Here is a 20,234-nt window from a genome sequence, read left to right on the forward strand (position 1 = left end):
ATTATTCTAATTTTTACTAATATGTAATGAAAGATATAGTGATTTTTAAATATAAGCATTATCTGAACTGATCTGATCTGAACTTATTTTTTCTGATCTGATCTGATCTGATTAGATCTGAAATAAGCAAAAATAAGGTGAACTGAACATAGCCTTATACAACATTATTCCTTTAAGACTTGAGAGAGTCTTAAGTTAAGTTTCATCTCAAGACTAGGGATAAACATACTTTTATGATATTGTTGAGTCTTGACAAATACTTTTTTCTTTTCATAATACTCGTTATAATTTTCATTGTGGGAAGTTTTACATTACTTGTTATACTTTTTTTGGACAATAAACTTTTTATAGAGACTCTCTTCTCTCACCTGAATCCTTATTCTTTTTACTCTTTACCTATTTCTTCTCCAAAAAAATTGTTTAGGGTTTGTGAATTGAAAAGTGTAGCGAGTAATATAAACGGAGGAAGTATAGATTATAGGGGGTTGGGCGTGTGAGGCCAATGGTTGTCTGGCAATCTGACAGTTTATAAAAGTATTTATCTATCTTGGCAGTTGGCACACTCTCTGAGCTCTGTTGCCTCCAACTCCATTAGAATTTCCATGAGAAATGTTGATGTCACAGTCATTACCTTCATGCCACTTTACGTTTATCCCCAATTCTCTCTCCTCTTCATCAACACACACGCAAACACAGACACTCCCCAGCTTTTGTTGCTGTCTCTCCTCTTCATCTACTGCTGAGTCTCCCACTTCCAATTCCAAACTTCCAAACAATAAGAATAGAAACAACCAAGTTAATAATAATAATGAAAGGAGTATTTCTCAAATTAAAGTGTCACGCCAAAAATATATACCAGTTTCCAAATCCCAACTTCACGATGCTCTTCTCTCTCTCCTCACCGACGATTCCCTTATCTCTCACTTCACCCTTCTATCCTCGTAAACATTCTTATCTCTTATTTATTTACTTTATTAGTGTTTGATTGTTGTGTAACGTATACTTATTGAAAACAAAAGTACATAATTGATTACAAATTATTATTTCGATGTGCCACGAGTTGGTATTGTGTTTCCGAACTTGACATGCATTTTTTCCATTTCCATTATAATAATGTAGTTAAGGTATAATTAAAAGTTGGGTAGGATGGTAATTGTATCATGCATACTTATAATAGCAAGAGGTCACAAGTTTAAATCTTGTTGCAAGTTAATTTTTACTTTTGTTAATTGACATGACTTATTTTTGGAAATCCTAAAGATGCTTCATAATTTTGCACAACATTATACAAAATGCCCCTTTGATAATGCCACTATCTATGTGTAGTACCAAAGATGTTTTGACCTAGTAGTTAAGATTGAGTTGCTGTGAATGATAGGCTATAGGTTCAAATTCCCCCTCTCCTTCTTTGTAAAAGAAAGTCCACTGTTATAATTTGTTGCAACACTTCTGACAATATATCAGTATGGGGGAGTACATAATTTTTTAAGAGAAGTTGAAGACACTTACAAGTTAGGGGGAATATGGGGATCCCTCTTGCAAGGGATGCGGAGTTGATGCAAACATCACTGAGGGAGTGCATATGCTGACAAACTATATTGGCTTGTATGTTGTATTGCCTTCGTGGCTCATATGAATCAAAAAAAAAAAAAAATATATTGGCTTGTATGAGATGAGAAACTTACAAATTGATAATTTTGATCTTGTTAGCTTCATAAAGTTGGTAACAGTCTACCAAGGGGGTTCATATGTTTTTGAGGGAGGGAAGGGAGTTCATGATTTTGATGTATTATAAATCTTATTTCAAAGCTGATCAAATCAAACTCATGATTATATCTACTTTTTTTTTCCAGAATACTGAAATTCAGACGTTGAGATTGATGTTGATTTGAGTTGTTTTCATACTTCTGTCTATATTTTGTAGTCTTTTCTAAATGATTGTTGTAAAAAAATTCTATCTTGTTTGTAGGCGTTTAGACTCGATTCTTCATGCTGAGCATAAAAGCATTTTGGAAGAAATGCGGGCTGATTATTTATCCACTCATTCTGTGAGAGATGAGGGGGGTTTGGATACATTTGGACATGAAAGGGATGGAGAAGGTGGTTCTACTGAAGAATTTCAGTTTGTTGATGATGGATGGAATGGAAGTGTGAAGACTAATGGAGATGACACCACGAAGTTAATGGAAAATCAATCGTCTTTCTTAGATGGGTTCGACTTTATGCAAATTTTTGGTTCTTCAATGGGTGATGCCCAGAATAATGATGACAAGAACTCCAGGTATATCAGCAGACAACTCCAGTTGCTTTATTTTCCAATGGTAGTAGAACACATTAACACTTCTAGGCTAGCCATATGAAGCTATCACTATAGATTTTTATGTTCCTCTAGTTCAATTCACAACGTGAACAGATAGGCGCTTCTGGATGGGAGGCTTTGGATATTAGTATTCCAGGGATTGCATGTGGTACATATCTTTATTAAAAGTCTCTAACTGAAATCTTGTAGTATTTTGGTGGAGTATTAATAGTGGGCTTGTTAATGGCTATCATCTGTTCCTGCAGTTGTATGTTTGTTATCTCGTAATGAAATAAATGCCATGCCATCCTTTAGGCAACATGAACTTACTGTGCAGTACTTCTGAAGTTGCTACAGCAACCCGTTTCCAGCGCTCTTTTATGAAACTTCTTCAGGATGCACAGTTTGAAGAGCTTTCAGTGAGGGATTTGATGCTTACATCAGCACTAAACAGTGATTATCTTCTCACTTTGCCAATATATGTTGATTGGAAGCGAGCTTCTGAGTCCAATGCAATTATATTTAGGTAATTTCTTAGTATTATTTTGTGTGCTTGCGTACTCGAATAATCTTTGAACTGTTAAATCATAATTTTTTTCTACATCATTACCTAGTGAAAACTAGAAAAGCATAAGCAGCCTTACCCATAAGATTGTAGATTACGTTTCTACTTTTAGACTTTTGATTTTAAAGGGGATTGACTGATGTTTGTCAACAAATAAGAATAATGTGCACAGGTTAATTAACATTTAATCTAGTCTTTTGTAACCTGAAGTTAACATATTGAGCTCTGCTGAATGGGCTCAGTTGTCAGTATCACTTTTCTAGGTATTGTGAATGACTGAAGAATTGTCAAGGTAGATAATTCATCTGAAATTTAAACAATGAGGAATAGATGGTATATGATGGAGCGTACTGTGATTGAAGAAACTATATCTAACCCTTATGTTGATAAACAAGAGTGAGATTTTCTCTCTCTCTCTTTTTTTCTGTTGGGGGGGGGGGGGGGGGAGGAGGGAGGGGGGAGGGGGAATGGGGTGGGAATTGGGATGGGGGGTTGGAGTGTGGGGGTGTGGGGGTGTGGGGGTGTGGGGAAGCAAGAACAAAGTGCATGTAACAAAATGGAGATAAGAGAGCACAATTCATAACCTGTAAAATTTGAAAATTTTAAGCACTCCATCCAGCCTTCTTTACTGCCTTTTAGTTAAATTGACCAATTAAAGCATTGTGCCATTGACTGAGGAGCCGCATGAGAAGCTGGGGTCGGCCTTTCAAATGGCCCAACAAGTGGCAACATGAGACCTAGTGATTGACATTGACTATAGAAATCTAAGGCAACTGAGCTGATTTGCCATGTTTGTGTTGTCACATAGCAACATTTGCCAAATTGCCATTCCCATCTAAGAACTGCCACAAATTTCATCTGGTCAAAGCAAGGAAAATTGTGCCTAGTTGTCCTGCTATTTCTATGCCTATTATAATACAGCAGTATAATCCTGGACATTTTTCTACTATAGGTCACTTAACAGGTCCTTTTTACAGTCTTATCCAATAAATATAACACCTATGTACTGCTCATATATTCTATTTGGTCATCTTTCAAACTACTTCATTATGATCCCATCCTTGTTATATAGCCCGGCAACAACTACACTGTTACAAACTACAACTTCTGGATACTTTTGCCTTTTGCACTTAGCTTGTTGAGCAAAATCTTCTAATAACACCTATTGCTTCATCTCTGAAACCCTTTGATTGAAGAGGTGCTGTACTGGCCAAGTGAGGCAAATTTCAGTGCAATTTTGTCACCATTTACTGGGTGCAATTGAAGATAATGTTCAATCTTAGTGACGATAGGAGATTAAATTTGCTGGAACCAGAGATAAATTTGCTGAATTTATCTCATTGTTGCTAATCACATAGGTGTTTCTTAGACCCCCCACTAAGGGAAAAGAAGTTTAAAGGAAAAGGAAAAAGAAAAAAAATTCTGGCTGACAAATAACAATTTCGTTGCATGGTTTGCTTGGAGTCTTAAAATCTTATGAATGACTATTATGATGCTATCTTTAGGCGGGGCTACAGTACTGAAAAGCAGAAAGGGATGCTCATAGTTGAAAAGCTTGATTATCTACAATCAAAGGTCCTGCTAGAAATTTTTGGCCTCATATCAAAACCATTGATGACTATTGGACTCTGGATAAAAGAGGTACATGGTTTTGCACTTGTGCTGATCTCATAGTTACTTATCACTCTTATAAACTCACTACTCTCTGCTGTAGTTTTCACTATAGATATACACTTTGTAGATCACTAAACCTCACTCTAAACTTCAATTCCACACACCAAAAAATAAGAGAGAGACAGAGAGGGGGGGGGGGGGTAGGTTGCATGCAAAAGTGTATTCTAGAACTTCTACATTCTTTAAACAAATTAATCTCCCAAATATATAACTTAGAAGTTCTTTGAGACTTTCGATTCTTCTAATAGTTGTTTTTATGTGTGAGTGTACCTCTGTTGTTGTAATTGAAGCTGTTTTTGCCATTTATGAGTAAATGATCTTTTGCTTCTTGATGCACGTAATGCTGCTGTCATAAGTGTAAAGGGATTGCTTAAGATGTATACCCTTGTGTGCTTGCATTAGTCAGTATCTGTGAATACTTGGCAGAAAAATCTTGGGCCTTTTCTATTGATAAGTTTAGTTGAAGAATAAATCATTTTTGTCCGTCCCCGGTAATGTATGAAGCCATGTTTAACTTTGTTGAACGCTGTTCTTCTTAGTGGAAAGATTTTAAATAACTTTATTATCCGGATTAGTGCATTATGCCATGTTTGACTTCGTTGAAGGCTGTTTTTCTTAGTTAAAGGCTCTCAAATAACTTAGCCAAGTTATCAGGATACACCATTGTAATTTGCGATCTTGAGAAGTAACAGTCTGATTAAGTCATTATAAATTTAAGACTAAAGGCAAAGCCAAGATGTAACTCTATAAAAAATATTACTTTAAAATATGCGGGCACTCTCTTTATGGCAATGGAAACTCTTTCTTTTTCCTCTAGAACTTTTGTAATGTCTATACTAACACATTGGACAGTTCCGGATTACCCTGGAAATTTGGAACTACATATTTCGTGACTTATTTTGCTGTGTCCACCTTCACTAATGTTCAATTTCTCATTTCCAGACTAATTAATTACGGCTTTATCTTCAACAGGCCATTCAACGAGCCAGTGAGAAAGAAGGCGTGCAGATTTGGACCAGAAGAATCCAGCTCTGGGCCCAGGAGACATCTCTATTCAAACAGCTATATTTTTCCAATACAACAACGTCAAATCCTATACCAAAATTCGGCCAGGGTTTAGACGCAAACTTGCCTATCCGACTGGCTGCACAAGAGGCTGTAAGTCGTTATGAAGGGTTCTTATCATCAATAGGACCTCGTAGTAGGTTACTGAGAAAATTTCTTTCTTGGGTTGGAGTTATACCACCTACACCAGAAGCCCCTTATGAGTTTGATCCTGACAATCTTGTTGCTACTGAGCCTCACTTAAGGTTTGTCCAAGTTGTACTCTCCCCCTCGTGTCTTTGATAATGTGTTGATATTGGAAGCACTTGTTTGTTACTTCCTCTGTTCCATTGTAGTTGCATCATTTCCTATTTTGGGGAGTTCCATTGTAGTTGCATCATTTCCTATTTTGGGGAGTTCCATATTAATTGCATCATTACCTTATTTGGTAATGGATCTTCTCTATCTCCCTCCTAACACATTAGTCCCTCTTTCTATCTCTCTCCTCATCACATGGGCTCCATAAATTCTGTGCCACTACCACATGATGCAATTATAATGGACGGAGAGGAATGGAGGAAGTATTATTGTATTCTTTATGCTTTGTTTTGGGGATGCAATAACAAATGTATTTTTCATTCAGGCCAGTTCTGTTATCTAGAATCTCTCTCAATGATATATGGAGACCTGCTACAAGAAAATATTGTGGGAACAATTTGTGGAGAATGTTGAGAGTTGGATTCTCTATTATATTCTCTCAATCAATCATTCAGGTATTTATCCGTTTTTCAATGTCACTAGCAGTTTCTGAAGCCTTCATGTGAATGATGTGTACTTGCGTCTCTACCTGCAAACAAGTACTATATAGGTTTATGCATTGATATAATTGGACCTTCAAATTTAAGAGAAGAGTTACAAAGTAGTATAAACCAATTATAACCAATAATTTTTAATCTGGTGGCTGTCATCCCAGGAACCTGCATTTCAGGAATTGATTTTGCTGTACACCGAGCAAACTGGAGATACGAAACTGTCGGGAAAAGCGGAGATCTCTTCGTTGCAATTAGAGATTTATGAGAATATTCCTGTGCCAGATTTACCGGTAACATTTATTAGCAAGTGCTATGACATGTTGTCTTTCAGCATGCGAAATACATCATCCATTAATATACTTTGGTTCTCCTACTTTTTAAGTTGGTTTGTTTCAAAATGACTACCCCAATTATTTATCACTACCCTTTGTATCTGGTGGATTCCACTAATACCTTTACTATTTGTCGTTGAACTCTTCTTAATATGCATGTTTGTCAACTAGGGCAGTAAAAGTGAAAAGGAAAGGAGGGGGGGGGGGGGGGGGGGAGGGGGGAGGGGGAGTCATCAATCTTTCTATTTCTTGCGCTTCATAGTCTCTTACATTTATGATTCTCTTGCACAGGTCGTTTTTCCTCACAAAAAGCTATCATTCCGCATACTGGACACGGTAAGGACTGTCAATATATTAAATAACTATTACTAAGATTTTATACATTAGCACTTCTACAGTTCAAGACTTCAAGCTTCCATGCAGTATCTGAATTTCTTAAACTGATACAGACTTCGAGTTGTGACAATGGGCATTGGGGTCTTTGGTTGTTGATCAGATGCTACAGATAGATGCATTTGTATAGATGTAATGTAGTTTCTTCCCAGCTCAAATTACTTGCTGTAATGTGCATATGTGACAAGTGATACTCGATCTGAAGTTTTCTGTTCTCATGCCAAATGGCTGAAGTGAAATCTTCCTATCGAGTGTTGATGATAGGATTCTTAATGAAAGTATTCCAAATTAAATGGCACCATACATCTTTATTATCAGTGTTTTTACTTCTGTGACTTTTAGTCACTAATTCTTATTTTTTCGCAAGATGCTGGCTGTGTTGGATCACTTGGATGAAAATTATATGTTAAGCTGAAATATGCTGAGTACTATTTTAGAGTTCTTTATCTCTACGTATAGAAGTTCTCTCGGGGAGCTGGTAAGATGTATGTAGTTCTGCACAGGTCTGTTCTTTTCACCTTATTTTTAGTCCTTATAAGAAAAAATAAGCTGAGATAAGGACTAATAAGTTCAACGAAGCAAAAATAATGTCTAATACACTCACAAATAAGTTCTACTACAGTGACAATAAGTTCAGATGAGGTCTAATGAGTTAAGATGAGTTGAGATAAATTCAGATAAGCAAAAATAAGTTGAAAAGAATAAACCCAATTTATCCTGTAATTGATGGCGTCGAATCTTGGTTGCTGAATCCATAAAAAAAACTGGCTTGGACTGACTGGTTAGTATTTTGGCCTTCATATCTGTTCTTCCCTTGAAGTTGACATTCTGTTGTTATCATGTGCCAAAAGGTTTCTTTCTTACCTCAGTTTAGTCAGTTAGATTATTTTGGCGACAGTTGTATTTATATGGTCAGGATCTAGTTGACAAGGCCATAATAGGTATATGTATATACTATGTGGTTCTGATATATAGATGATATTCTTCGGAGTTAATACTTAATAAAGAGTAGTTTTCTTTTTGTAAGTGAAAATAAAGACTAGGTTCACCTTGCCAACCTAACAGTGATTTTGGGACTTATCTGCAACAAGGTTCTGCTTGTCTCATGAACACTATGATGAAATATATTCTATATGCTAAATATGTGGTGTTTTAGTTCGAAATTGTGATAATACACAACCTTTTTGGTTCTGAATTCTGATAAACTGTCATAATGCTATCATTCAAGCGATCTTTCGGCTTACGTGGGTAACTTACCTGATTTTGAGACTTTATTTGTAGGTGCGCTTGGATGTTGCCACAACAGTAGGACTTCTGGCTTACTTCATCAATTACAAATTTGAGGATGTCCTATCTTCTCCGTATGTATCTCAAACTTATGCTATTTTGTAATGAACTGAATTTCTGTACAGATTAGTAAAAAAGCTGAAGAAAATGGAAGCTGAAATTACAGAAAATGATAGGATAAATATCAAATATTCGAGTGACTTGACACACTCCCAAGCTAACCACTAAAATGAACTTTCAAGTATTTTCTTCAAACCTCTTCCTTTCACTAATCTCTTCGATTTATAGAACTAATGTACTTCTCTGATTAGGATTCTGTGTTTCTTCAAACAAAACATGTACGCAAGGGGATTCTGCCACTGCACGGACTTAGTTGGTGGTTTCTTGTCATTTGACGAATTCAATGCTAAGAATCAGCTTAGCTTAGTGACAAAAACAGAGTTTGTGGACAGAAAATGAGAGATTAAGGAAGAAGAAGAATTAAGGAGAGAACAAGCAAGATATGACTGGATTAATGTTAATCAAGGTGACTAACCACCAATTGCAGCCTTGCCAATCTTTAGAGAGGATTGGCACTTTCCCAAGCTGCAAACTATTAATTTCGCTCCATAATTTTGAACATCCTTTCTCTCTCATTGATTTGCCTTATTAATAGAGCTTCTACTCTAGCAAACTAACTATCTTCTTCTACAAGCTACTAACAACTTAACTATAATGCTACTTACTAATAAGTACCTCTACCCCTCATATCGAGTCATAGCATTCAGCTACTCTAATTTGAGTTCTTCTCATCCTATGATTTTTAGTTTGGTAGCCTGGCAATGAATGGTGGTAGTGGTATTAAATATTTACGTGAATTTGTGAAGAAAGTATCATGTCAATTCCCTTGGTAATGGAACTTCATCTTTAAAGTTTAAACATGTGTTTTTCTTCATAAATTGCCATTACCGCTCAATACCACTCTAAAGTGGTCATTCATGGTTATGGGAGGTTATGAAAAAATAGGGTAGGGGACGGGGGATGTCCAAGCATTACCATGAATATTGGCATGATTTTTTCTTTCATACATTTAACAATACTCTCATTACCACCATCCATACCGCCTGGGGCCTACGCAGCAAGATGTAACATAACATTTTTAGCTCGTTCCTTTTTGATATGTCCAAATCATGTCAAACTTTGCCTCATTAAGGCCTTGAATGGTCCATGCTAAGGCTTTGATACTAACATTAGAATGATTATTAATCCATCCCACTTGATTGCTTGTTAATTTTTTTATTGTAAGAAAACTTCAACTATGGGTTTTATACTTTTATTGTAGTACTCAATACAGTCGTACTGGTGGGCGAAATTCGGTTTTCCAAAGTCTAAACACCTATCCCTGGAATGAGAGGAGGGAAGTCAGTTCTTCCTCGCTTAAAGTTACCACTTTCATAGCTTAAACTTCTGGAATCACTTCTAATTGAGACCATTTGGTTGTTTCCAGCTACCAAAATTCCATATCAGGCACTTTGGTGAACAAAATCCATCTCCAACAGTCATCTTTTAGCAAACCTAAAGCAGAGGAGGGTAGTAAGAAGAGAGAAAGATGGTGGTAGAGGGAGGAGGAGAGACAGAAAGATCGGAGGCTTCTGGGAGGTGGTTAACTGGAAATAAGGCCGTGAGGTGACCCCTCGGAGGAGAGATTTGGTGGGGCAGATCACGAATGGAAAGGCCTTTTTGCTATGCTTTAGTGCTTCACGCTGACATGAACTCCGCATCTGCTTTCTTCCACCTGCAATCCAAGAAGTTGCGCTGTCATAACAACTTTATGGTCATCCTTTAAGGCAGGCATAGGCTTGTTTTGGTATTGGAAAATACATGTAACTTGAACTGGAACAAAGGGTTTAAGGGAACAAATATAAGTAGTAGGCATACTAGGCAAAATATAGTTTTAGAAGGATCTTTGTATGACGAACTAAGTTACAATTTGCATAGGTTGTCTAAGAAAGAATTGGAGTCAAGTGGAATACCTCTGCAGCAATATGAACAAGCTCAGTTGGATTCCTAGCAGCTTCTTTAAGGGGTCACTGGTGTCTCCAATGTCCATTGGGAGCATAGGATCCCAGAATATACCTGACAAAGAATGATCTCTGTCAAAGGCCATGTCAAAGATAATTACACCACGGAGACTCTTGTGGAGGACAGTGCAAAATTTCAACTGAAATCAGAGGCATTTAGAGATTCCCCGAAATCTCCCAGTCTCCCAGAGATGCCTAAAATCTTTAATAACAAGTAAAATATATGTGCACTGGAATTAAAACTCAAATTTGGTTTTGATGAAGCCTTGCAAAGAGCTACAAGTCATACTTGTTAAAACCTTCTGAGAATGGTGGAAATTGTCAAGGAAATTTGGAGGTGACCTCCATATATCTCCTTCTAGAGATAGTATGGTTGCCTCCATAACTGGTGAACCTCCTAAATGTTCTGTGCCAGTGCCTGAACATTGCTGCTTGGAACACCACATCATCCACAATGGACCAGATTGTCTTCGAGAGCCCATATGATAGTTAAACGTGGTTAGCCTAAGGCAAGGCCACTGATTCATCCACGGTAACTTTTGTCTTACTAAGCAATTCCGCTCTTTCTCCCCAGCATTCTCCGTATCTCTCTTTGATTTTCTCAATTGCTTTGTCCACATCTGAACCATATCTGCTTCTGTTAGATACTTCCGCTAAGCTTTTAAGTCCTGTGTAACTTCATTCTCAGGTCAGATGTACTGCTAGATGTCATTTCTGTGAGCGCCCTCATCATTTTTGTAATACGTGTAGCTCTTGGATACAAACAGACGCGGGATAGATATGAGGTAAAATTTTAAGTTTCTCTTTGTTGATTAAAGATAAAGGACTAAGTGTTGTAATGTTATCAAATCAAGCTCCACATTCTAATTGTATCATGCAATCCCTTATTATAACAGCTTCTCGTCAACAGGACGCTGTATGAAAAAACTTTGGCTAGTGGGTTTGGATCTGTTCATTTTCTCCTAGATGCTTCAGAACAACAGCAAGTGAGCATTGTCTCTGTTTAGTATACTGTAAAAACATTTTAAATTATACTTCACATGTTTGCTTGACTTCTTTTCTTACTATTAATATTTGCAGTACAAGGAATGCATTTTAGCCTATGGGCTCCTTCTCAAAGCAGAAAATAATCAGGTTTTTATTCTCACTGGTTCCTGTTGTGCATCTTATTGTTCCTTTGCTTTGCACGTTATTGAACGATGTTGCTATTAGTAAGATTGATTTCTCTGTCTGTGAGACTGTTAGTTGGCTACTTGGCTTTCTGTCATTTCACTGTACGCGGCTGTTTTAGCTATGAAAATATCATAGTTGCATGACTGCATCACTACCAACAGTAGCAAAAGGCTGTCCCATTTTTTACTTTCTTTCCTTAATTGCTTACAAAACGCTGGATTTCTTTCAATTTACTCTATTAAACTAAAAACTGGAAATATAATTACTTTCCTTCAATCTTCTCTTTCCTTCCTTTCTTTTACTAACAAGAATACCGAATAAGCTCTTCAGGTACCCAATAATTGTTCACCCGTCAAATTGGTGGTATATTTGCCATTGTTGTGTGTGATATGGATTCCGTAGGTGGATACACTATGCTTTAGAAAAGAAATATTCAACTGTATACCTTAAATAATAGAAAGAAATTCAAAGTTTACGGGGGGGAAAAAGATCAGATTTCCCATTATAAGCTAGATAAATTGTCCAAAAGTGGAGAATAAGATGAAGACTATATGGAGTTGTATCTTTTTGGACCTTTGGTGATATTGATAAACCTTGTCCCTGAATATTCAAAACATATATTGTACACAAGGTTATTCTTTGTGCCCATTCTTCATGTTTTGCTCATTTTGTGCTATACAAGTAAGCAATGAACAAAAAAATTGTAGTTAATTTTCTTACACTTTCCTTCTTGTGTTGTCTTATGTCTTTCTTCACACTTCTTTTTAAATACTCAACTAGGTTTTAGGCCCGGGCTACACTTCATGTAAAGTGTATTGTATCATTCATTTATCAATATTTTACTTTGAAGTTATAACATCAAGTATCACTTGGTTTAGTAATTAAGAGTTTAAGACCTATGTTACTTGGACTTGGGTACCCATGTCTAGCAAAGGTATTTGTCCAACCCGGCTATTTTGTGAAAATCTTCAATGATTTTGGCCGAAGATGAAGTGACATAGTGTTGTATGACTCGTATCCATATCAAGAATCCGATACGGGTACTTGAAGTAAAATGAAAGTCCCAATAACACAGGTTAAGACTAACATATATGTTTGTGATCACGGGATCAAAGCTTATACAATGTAATTTCTATTTTTTTTAATTGTATGTGTGGATTACATGGAGTAAAACACTCGAAGGAAAAGTGGCATCATTCCTTGTTTAAGAATGCCTTTTAATATATATTAGTATAGAGTGTAGATTCTTAACTATTTCAGTTCATCGCATCAATCCTTTTTCTTTGTCCATGCTAGCAATCCTCTTCATTTTTCTCTCTTGATTCCTTTCCTTTCTTATTTTAGTCTACTTTGCAATTCCGGTCATCATTTTAGTTGACCTAATGATATCTCATTGTCCGTGCTCACATACAAAAATTGGACACTTATTTGGTCAGTGTAATGTTCCATTGCTCTTAGTCACAGACGCATTAACAAAATGCCATGACTTTTACTAGTTCTAAGGTCTGTGTGTCTAGGAAAGAACTTACTTGGTCAAAAGATTCACAATTAATAATTTGAACTGCAGAACCCTACTCGTGCATCCCTCGGTGAAGAATGTGAAAAGTTTTTGTACAGCAAATTCAAAGAGAAGGTACTATTTAAGCTGAATAGATAGTATATGACAACATGCCCAACTCTTTTTCGATATCGACTATTGCTTAATGCTTACACTATGGCCAAAATTGATGTAGGTACAGATGCCAGTTGACAAGGCTGTTGATATGCTGATAGAATTTGGTCTTGTACTAGAAAAGAAAATTAATGGCAAAAATGTTTTGCAAACTGTTCCTTGCTCCTTGGCTTATGATGCCCTAAGGAAACGTTGGGATTCTCTGTTGCTCTAGTCAAGGAGAGAATACCTTATACATTGGGATTCTCTTTATGGTATAGGTGAGTTAGCTAATGTATGTAGTTTCGTATATAGGATCTGTCTTTCACAAAGTTTTTCAAAAGATTGTAATCTTGAAGATTTAGTTGATCATGTAGCTTTTGTCTTGATTGTAGCTTTTGTCAAATTTGTGAAACTTGTTTGGTTGATGATTAATATTTTCTTATGTTTTCGATATTAAGAGAAGGGTATAAAAATCCAAGTGATGCCATCAACACTGTGAAAGCTGTCAGCAAAGAACACAATGGAAGTATTCTACCAGACTTTGTTGTTGTTGATATATGTCATATTGGTGATAGTTCTGATAGTCTCTTTCGTTTTCCATGTAAGGAGAGTTGGAAATGTAGTTGCACCTTTGTTGCCAGTATGGTTCCTATGAAAGTTGTTTTTTATTAGGAAATTAAGTCAGCACAAGGGCTAACCCTTACCAAGGCTACTAGTCTTGTAGGAACTACCAGCACATTGGCTGGTAAAGCATGCAAAGCAAATATCCCAACATAATGTTGGGAGTAAGGATCGAACCCCTGACCTCAGAGATCAGAGGGGAGTGCTTTACCACATGAGCTAGCTCCTCATCCTTTCCTATGAAGTTGTTGATCAACATGTCACTCTTAAAATAAAATGGGAAATTCCATCTAGTACCACTCTGTTTTTGCAAATTCCATTTGGTATCCAAATTTTAAGAATTGTCCAACTAATACCACTATAATTACACCCTAATTGCTACCATGACTCTACTGTTAACAAAAAGTTAGGAAACATTAAGTTAGCTTAGTTTAACTAATAAATTTCATTTAACACCCATTCCTTTTAAATGTGTGCTTCCCTCCAAAAGTTTAAACTTTTTTCGCCTACTGTGAAGATTATTACGAGGAAAGCCTTTCAAACATTTCCATCAAGTCTTCGTCTTGTTTCAATGGCCAATGCTTCATTTGCCACACATAGTTGAAATCAGGGTTCTTAGCAGTCTCAAACCCAAGTTTGGTTGCTTCATCCTCGTAATCAATGATTACATCCAGCAAATTACTCCTATCTATATCAACAGCAACATCAAAGAATGGATAGGAGCAACTTCCTGAAAAAAAAAAACTAAAAACAATTGGTAAACTAATATAGTGGAGCACAAATCACAAGAGTAATTATACATCTCCAAAGGAAAAATAACCCATCATACTCTTCTATTTCTAAATATAAGAATGTAGTGCAACACTATTATCCATGGTTACAGTACATGACAAAATAGATTATAATGAAGATCAGATGCACTACCATCATTGCACCAAACAAAAATATTTCGTGATAGGGAAATTGAAAACAGAATTTTCAAACAATTCTAATCACAACAATTCAAAGCTATGAAGCTAAGTTCAGTATCAACCAATTGAAAAGCCATAATTTCGTGATAAGCAAATTGAAAACAGAATTGAACAAAGAATATTTTTGTGATTTCCTTCGTAAAATTGAACAAAGCATGCGAAAAATTTCTCAAATACAAGAATTACAGATGGTAGTGCAGAATTGTCCAGAGTGCTCGATCAACCTTTGGTTTTGTTTTGTTTTGCTTTGTATTTTGAGCAGTAGCAATAGAGAAGAAAGTGAATGGGTTTACGTGGTTAAGTTAGTAATTAGATTTTAATATTTTATCTTTTTATTTTATGGGATCTAACTCAACATAACCTAACTAACATAATATTTCCTAACTTTTTGTTAACAGTAAAGTCATGGTAACAATTAGGGTGTAATTATAGTGGTATTAGTTGGACAATTTTTAAAATTTGGATGCCAAATGGAATTTGCAAAAATTGAGTGGTACTAGATGGAATTTTCCAAATAAAATTCTACATTCCTCTCAAACTAATATCTGCACCAAACAATTTGTGAGATTTTATGGAAATTAGATTCTTCTATTAAAATAAGAAAGATATCCTCTTATACTCTTATCAGGGGAAATCTTAGATACTCTTTTAAATTATGACTTATAAATAGTTTTGTGATTCTAAAAAGAAAAAAAGAATTGTTATGATTTTGAAACAATCATAAAGATTTAAATAAAAAAATTCCAATTTAACCCATAGAAAGATATTTTCTTATACTTTCTCGATTTCTTTTTACTTGCAATCGTTTGACTTTTACGCTTGCCAATGCATAATTTCAACTAGTGAAACTATTGTATCAGACGGTCTAACTACAACATTTTGGTCGGACCGTCATTCACATAAATGCTCCTCCATGGCTTGAAACTTTGTGTTGCCATGATAGAAGGGGCCAACCGCCAACGGAGATAAGCGAAGGAGTACAGGAATTTTCATTTATTTTCCGGAGGTTTCTGGGGATTTTATAGATACAACATTTCGAAGACAGAGGGGTCAATGACTCACACTTCCTCTTGATGGTAGTCGCTGACTCATCATCAAGTATGTCCTCCATTGAAAGTCTGCCCCCTTACAACAACAAATTTCATTATCGAAGACTCAGACATACAAGTTGCCATGATTTCCTTATACCATGTATAAAGTGTTGTTTTCGGTGCAAGGACTAAAGGCCTCTTTCCCGGGAATAGCTTCATGTAACTTACGAGAAAGATGGTAATATTGAAGTTCTTCAGTTGGTTGTTTTATTGTTTCAGTTTGTTGGTCTATTCTTTCATTGGTTGGTTTATCCTTTCAGTTGGTTGGTTTAATCTTTCAGTTGATTAGTCTATTCTTTCATTTGGTTGGTTTATCTTTTCAGTTGGTTACTTTATTCTTTTCAGTTGGTTACTTTATTCTTTTCAGTTGGTTGTTTTATTCTTTAAGTTGGTTCCATTGTGTTAGACCAATTGAACAAAAATTAAAACCAACTGAAAAAAAAAATTGAAACCAACTGAACAAAAATTGAAACCAACTGAATTTTTTTGAAACCAACTAAAAAAAGTAACCAACTGAATTTTTTTCGAAACCAACTGAAAAAAATTGAAACCAACTGAACGTCGTCCGACCAAATATTATGGTCGGACGGTCTGACACAATACCTTCTCTTTCAACTATTAATATCTTTAATTACCGATAATTAAAAATGATGAAAAGTAGATATTTGGAAGATATACATTAAGACGAATCTAACAAGATCATATATAACGTAAAAGTCATATTGTTGCAAGTAAAAAAAACGAAGGAAACATATAATATACGCGGAGCTAGGAATGGATCAAAAAATAGTAGCTCTCTATTTTGACACCACCCCTAGATTGAGTTGGATAATACAATAGTGATTTTGGTATTATAGAAAACTACCTGTGTTTTTATTAGTTGTAACATTTACTTATTTTAATACACTCACCAAAAAGTCAAAAGTTGCAATTAAAAAGAGTAGAAGTATAATAATTGTGCTTAGTTGTTTTGTTTAATTGACACACAAATGTTTTCTAAGGTCATTTCATCAAAATATAACAATGCCAATTTTATATTTTTTGTACTCTGTACTTTAAATTTAATTTTTAGAAACTTTATTTCTGTAAAAGAATATGATACGCGTAAAAATATCAAAATAAGAAATGATAAGATAGTCATAGAATATATGCAAAACAATCCTAAACTTTTTATCGTGAAGAATATATGCAAACATTATCAAATTGATGAAATATTTCTAAAGTATAGAATTTGATACTAATATCAAAAAGCTAGTAGAAGTATAAGGTAAGAATTGTATATAAATATGCAACCAATGGATAGTTGATCCATTGCGAAACACATATACTACATATCACTTACGTTCCGAATAACTTATCAAGGTAATTTCTTATCATGCGCTCTTAAGTTCGTTAGATGAAATAATGTTTAGTAGTATATATCATATTTACCAAATAAACAAATTTTTTAATGAATATCAGCTCATTATAACTAATTCCTCTGTTTCTTTTTTAAACTACACACAATTGCTTTTTCTATTCTTTGTAACAAATCATATTTGCTTTCTTCACTTTTTCCACTCGTGTCATCCCCTATTTTAATATTTTAACCCACTTTTTAGTTCTTTTGTCCTCTTTTCAGTTTCTCTATCATATTTTTGGACTTCTTCCTTATTTCCCCCTCAAAGTAAAGTGAATAAACTAAAAAGAAGTGTAAGGACTATTAAAAAAAAATGGAGGGACTAGAGACTTAGGGAGTAATTGGTATTGATTAGTTGCATCTAGAAGATAGAATTGCTTCCCTACACGGCTACACCTAAGAAAAATAATATTCTAATGTCGCATATTTTTATGTGATCTAGACTATACAATAGTAACAATTATACTTTTACTTATCTAATGTTAATTTAGTATTATGTATATGTGTGATAAATTAATATATATAAAAAAACGTATTTTTTTTAATATATAGCATAGGGCTCCTAAATTATGTACGAAAACTTATGAACTTGTAATTTCTTACTTAGCAGGGGAAAATGGCACAAGCACAACAAGCGATTGTGAATAATGACAAGAATCAAATGCGAAATAATGCATTTATCGACATGTCAAACACCACCCGTGCAACAGTTAATTTTTCGAAAGCTCAGATTTGGAATGGCAAAGTGACGAGTAAGTATCCTAATATTAGTGCTGGATCTCAAGGCAACTTTACCCAAGAGGCTGATTCATATGGCTCCAAAGGAGGTGTTGTGTATTTGGGCAAAAACCTTGCAGGGAAAGATTGTGGGTGGCTTTTAGCATGGTCTGCACCCAATCTTCCCACCTCTAGTAGCAATAAGGTTTATGTGAAATGTGGTCCAGCTGCTGAATTCAACAATGTGAATTGGACACAAGTTCGAGCTAACTTGGATTTATCTACTGATATAGTTAACTTTTATGACCCAGTTACTAAGACTGCTATTCATGCCAACATCCAACAAGGTGCTAGCTTTGCATCAGTTGGTGCAAGCTTTGGAGCTGTTTGATCACACCATAGTGGTCAGTGGATATGCTTATAAAGGAGTACTACGTCTTGTTATAACTTTGTAATAATGGGTCACTTTTATACATGAATTGAATGTTGGATCCTATGCTAGCTTGCATGTTATTTATTTTAGTGATGGGCACAGCTTTAAATAGTTGCCCGCACTTGCATCATTTTATGTTTTCACGCTGGTTGATACATGATTTCATATATTATTACCTTTTAATTATCAATAAGTAAAAAGTTGATATTATATACTGAGACGAATCTAATAAGATCTTATAGGATATGTTTTTACTAATATATAGATCACTAAAGACAATCATAGTGTAAGATGTGTATAGTAAACACCATGCAAATGGTGCTACTATCTCTATTAAACAAGGGAAGGGGGAGTTGTGGTGTCCTGTCCCCGAGTGAAACTATTTTACCTACTCCCCTTTATAAATTACAAATTCACTTACAAATGAAAGGGGCATCAAACAAAAATACTAGAATTAAAATTATAACAATCACTCACAAGTCACAAGTCAACTAAAATCGTTGAATTGCGTAATTTACATTACACAAATCACTCAAATGATGAAACTTTACAAAACTAAAAAAATTCACTTATAGACTACAATGTCAATACATACTCACAAAAATTTGACTTGAAATCAAAGTATCCACTTTCTTCACAATCTATGAAGTAGTGTCTTAATTCAAAATTCAACTAAAAAATTATAATATTAAAAATCATAAATAAATTCAATAAAATTTTTATTTTGTTCATAGAATTTAACTTTGAAAAGTAAAAAAAAAAGTCTGGTGAGAGACTTAAGTAATAAAGACTAAACCAATCAAATTTTACAATTAAAAACAATTATACTTCATATGTCTAATGCTCAAATTTTGCCTCTTACTTATGTCGAAGAAAAAACCGAAATTCTGCCTCGAAAAAAATAGAAACACGCATCGCGTGCAAAAAATGCTAGTTTCTACCTAGAGGAAGTATATCTGCATTACTTTATCCACCTTTTGGTGACTTCCACTCACCTTATAATTATTAGAACTAGTTATTAGGCCCGGGCTATGCCCCGGGTAAGAAAATTTTCATTTATTAATATTGTACTTTGAGATAGCACTAAATACTATTTGGTCTAATGGTTAAAACTTTAATACATGAACTTGAGGTCACGGGATCAAAATCTATACTATATGCAATTTCTAATTTTTTTATTGTACATGGATTACATGATCTAAAACTTCCTAGGGAGAGCGCCACGTGGCACCGTTCCTGATTTACGCACGCCTTTTAATATATTAGTATAGATGTAAAATAAGTGAGTGGAACATTAAAGACTTCATAAATTATTAGAATATATGGTCTAAATTTAACATACAATTAGATGAACTCAATATTACATTCTCCTAAAGTCCATTACATTTCACTCTAATCCAATACTATCCATAGACATCGTGCACCAACCTAGTCGTCCCTTCTCTTTTCCTTCTTTTGTTTCCCTTTGAATCTCGAACTATAACATACAATTTTAGAAAATAACCCAGTCTTAAAGAATTGATTAAGCTAGTCACTGAATTGATTAAACTAATCACTTAACGTATTAAACAATCACTGATCAATAGATAAAATTAGTCATTATATTAAAAAATATGGTTTGGTCTCTTCTTAATATTGAATTTGGGTCGTCCTCCAATTTTACATTTGAAGTAAGCGGTCTATTACAATACCAACTACATTTGTTCTTG

General features: G+C 34.9%; 2 protein-coding genes across 15 annotated transcripts; both read left to right on the top strand.

The window, feature by feature from the left end:
- Positions 1–518: 518 nt before the first annotated feature.
- Positions 519–13,969, top strand: LOC104889703 (hypothetical protein). 13 transcript variants are annotated; one of them, XM_048639687.2, is made up of 15 exons: positions 522–941; positions 1,970–2,281; positions 2,637–2,825; positions 4,370–4,505; positions 5,511–5,848; positions 6,226–6,355; positions 6,556–6,684; positions 7,018–7,062; positions 8,401–8,480; positions 11,155–11,251; positions 11,363–11,452; positions 11,547–11,600; positions 13,207–13,272; positions 13,373–13,571; positions 13,752–13,969. In XM_048639687.2, the coding sequence occupies exons 1-14, from the start codon at positions 610–612 to the stop codon at positions 13,523–13,525; spliced, it is 2,151 nt and encodes a 716-aa protein (XP_048495644.1). In that variant the 5' UTR covers positions 522–609; the 3' UTR covers positions 13,526–13,571; positions 13,752–13,969. The 13 variants fall into 13 exon arrangements, 9 of the variants coding, with proteins under 9 accessions (XP_010673298.1, XP_048495644.1, XP_048495652.1 ...); XM_048639695.2 differs by having other exon boundaries at positions 13,757–13,969; XM_010674996.4 differs by lacking the exon at positions 13,752–13,969 and having other exon boundaries at positions 521–941; positions 13,379–13,684.
- Positions 13,970–17,195: 3,226 nt separating this feature from the next.
- On the top strand, positions 17,196–18,586 carry LOC104889689 (jasmonate-induced protein homolog). 2 transcript variants are annotated; one of them, XM_010674973.3, is made up of 2 exons: positions 17,196–17,338; positions 17,986–18,586. In XM_010674973.3, the coding sequence occupies exon 2, from the start codon at positions 17,992–17,994 to the stop codon at positions 18,481–18,483; it is 492 nt and encodes a 163-aa protein (XP_010673275.1). In that variant the 5' UTR covers positions 17,196–17,338; positions 17,986–17,991; the 3' UTR covers positions 18,484–18,586. The 2 variants fall into 2 exon arrangements, with proteins under 2 accessions (XP_010673275.1, XP_048495637.1); XM_048639680.2 differs by having other exon boundaries at positions 17,214–17,338; positions 17,983–18,586.
- The last annotated feature ends 1,648 nt before the right edge of the window (positions 18,587–20,234 follow it).

This window comes from Beta vulgaris, chromosome 1 (genome assembly GCF_026745355.1).
Source record: "Beta vulgaris subsp. vulgaris cultivar EL10 chromosome 1, EL10.2, whole genome shotgun sequence".
Lineage (NCBI taxonomy): Eukaryota > Viridiplantae > Streptophyta > Magnoliopsida > Caryophyllales > Amaranthaceae > Beta > Beta vulgaris.

What these genes read in the sequence shown, in the direction of transcription:
- LOC104889703 (XM_048639687.2), top strand. Translation starts at nt 610, where the DNA reads ATGTTGATGTCACAGTCATTACCTTCATGCCACTTTACGTTTATCCCC. An exon ending in TCCAATGCAATTATATTTAG is followed by an intron (nt 2,826 to 4,369) that starts GTAATTTCTTAG and finishes TGCTATCTTTAG; the next exon opens with GCGGGGCTACAGTACTGAAA. An exon ending in TCAAAGCAGAAAATAATCAG is followed by an intron (nt 11,601 to 13,206) that starts GTTTTTATTCTC and finishes TTTGAACTGCAG; the next exon opens with AACCCTACTCGTGCATCCCT.
- LOC104889689 (XM_010674973.3), top strand. Translation starts at nt 17,992, where the DNA reads ATGGCACAAGCACAACAAGCGATTGTGAATAATGACAAGAATCAAATG.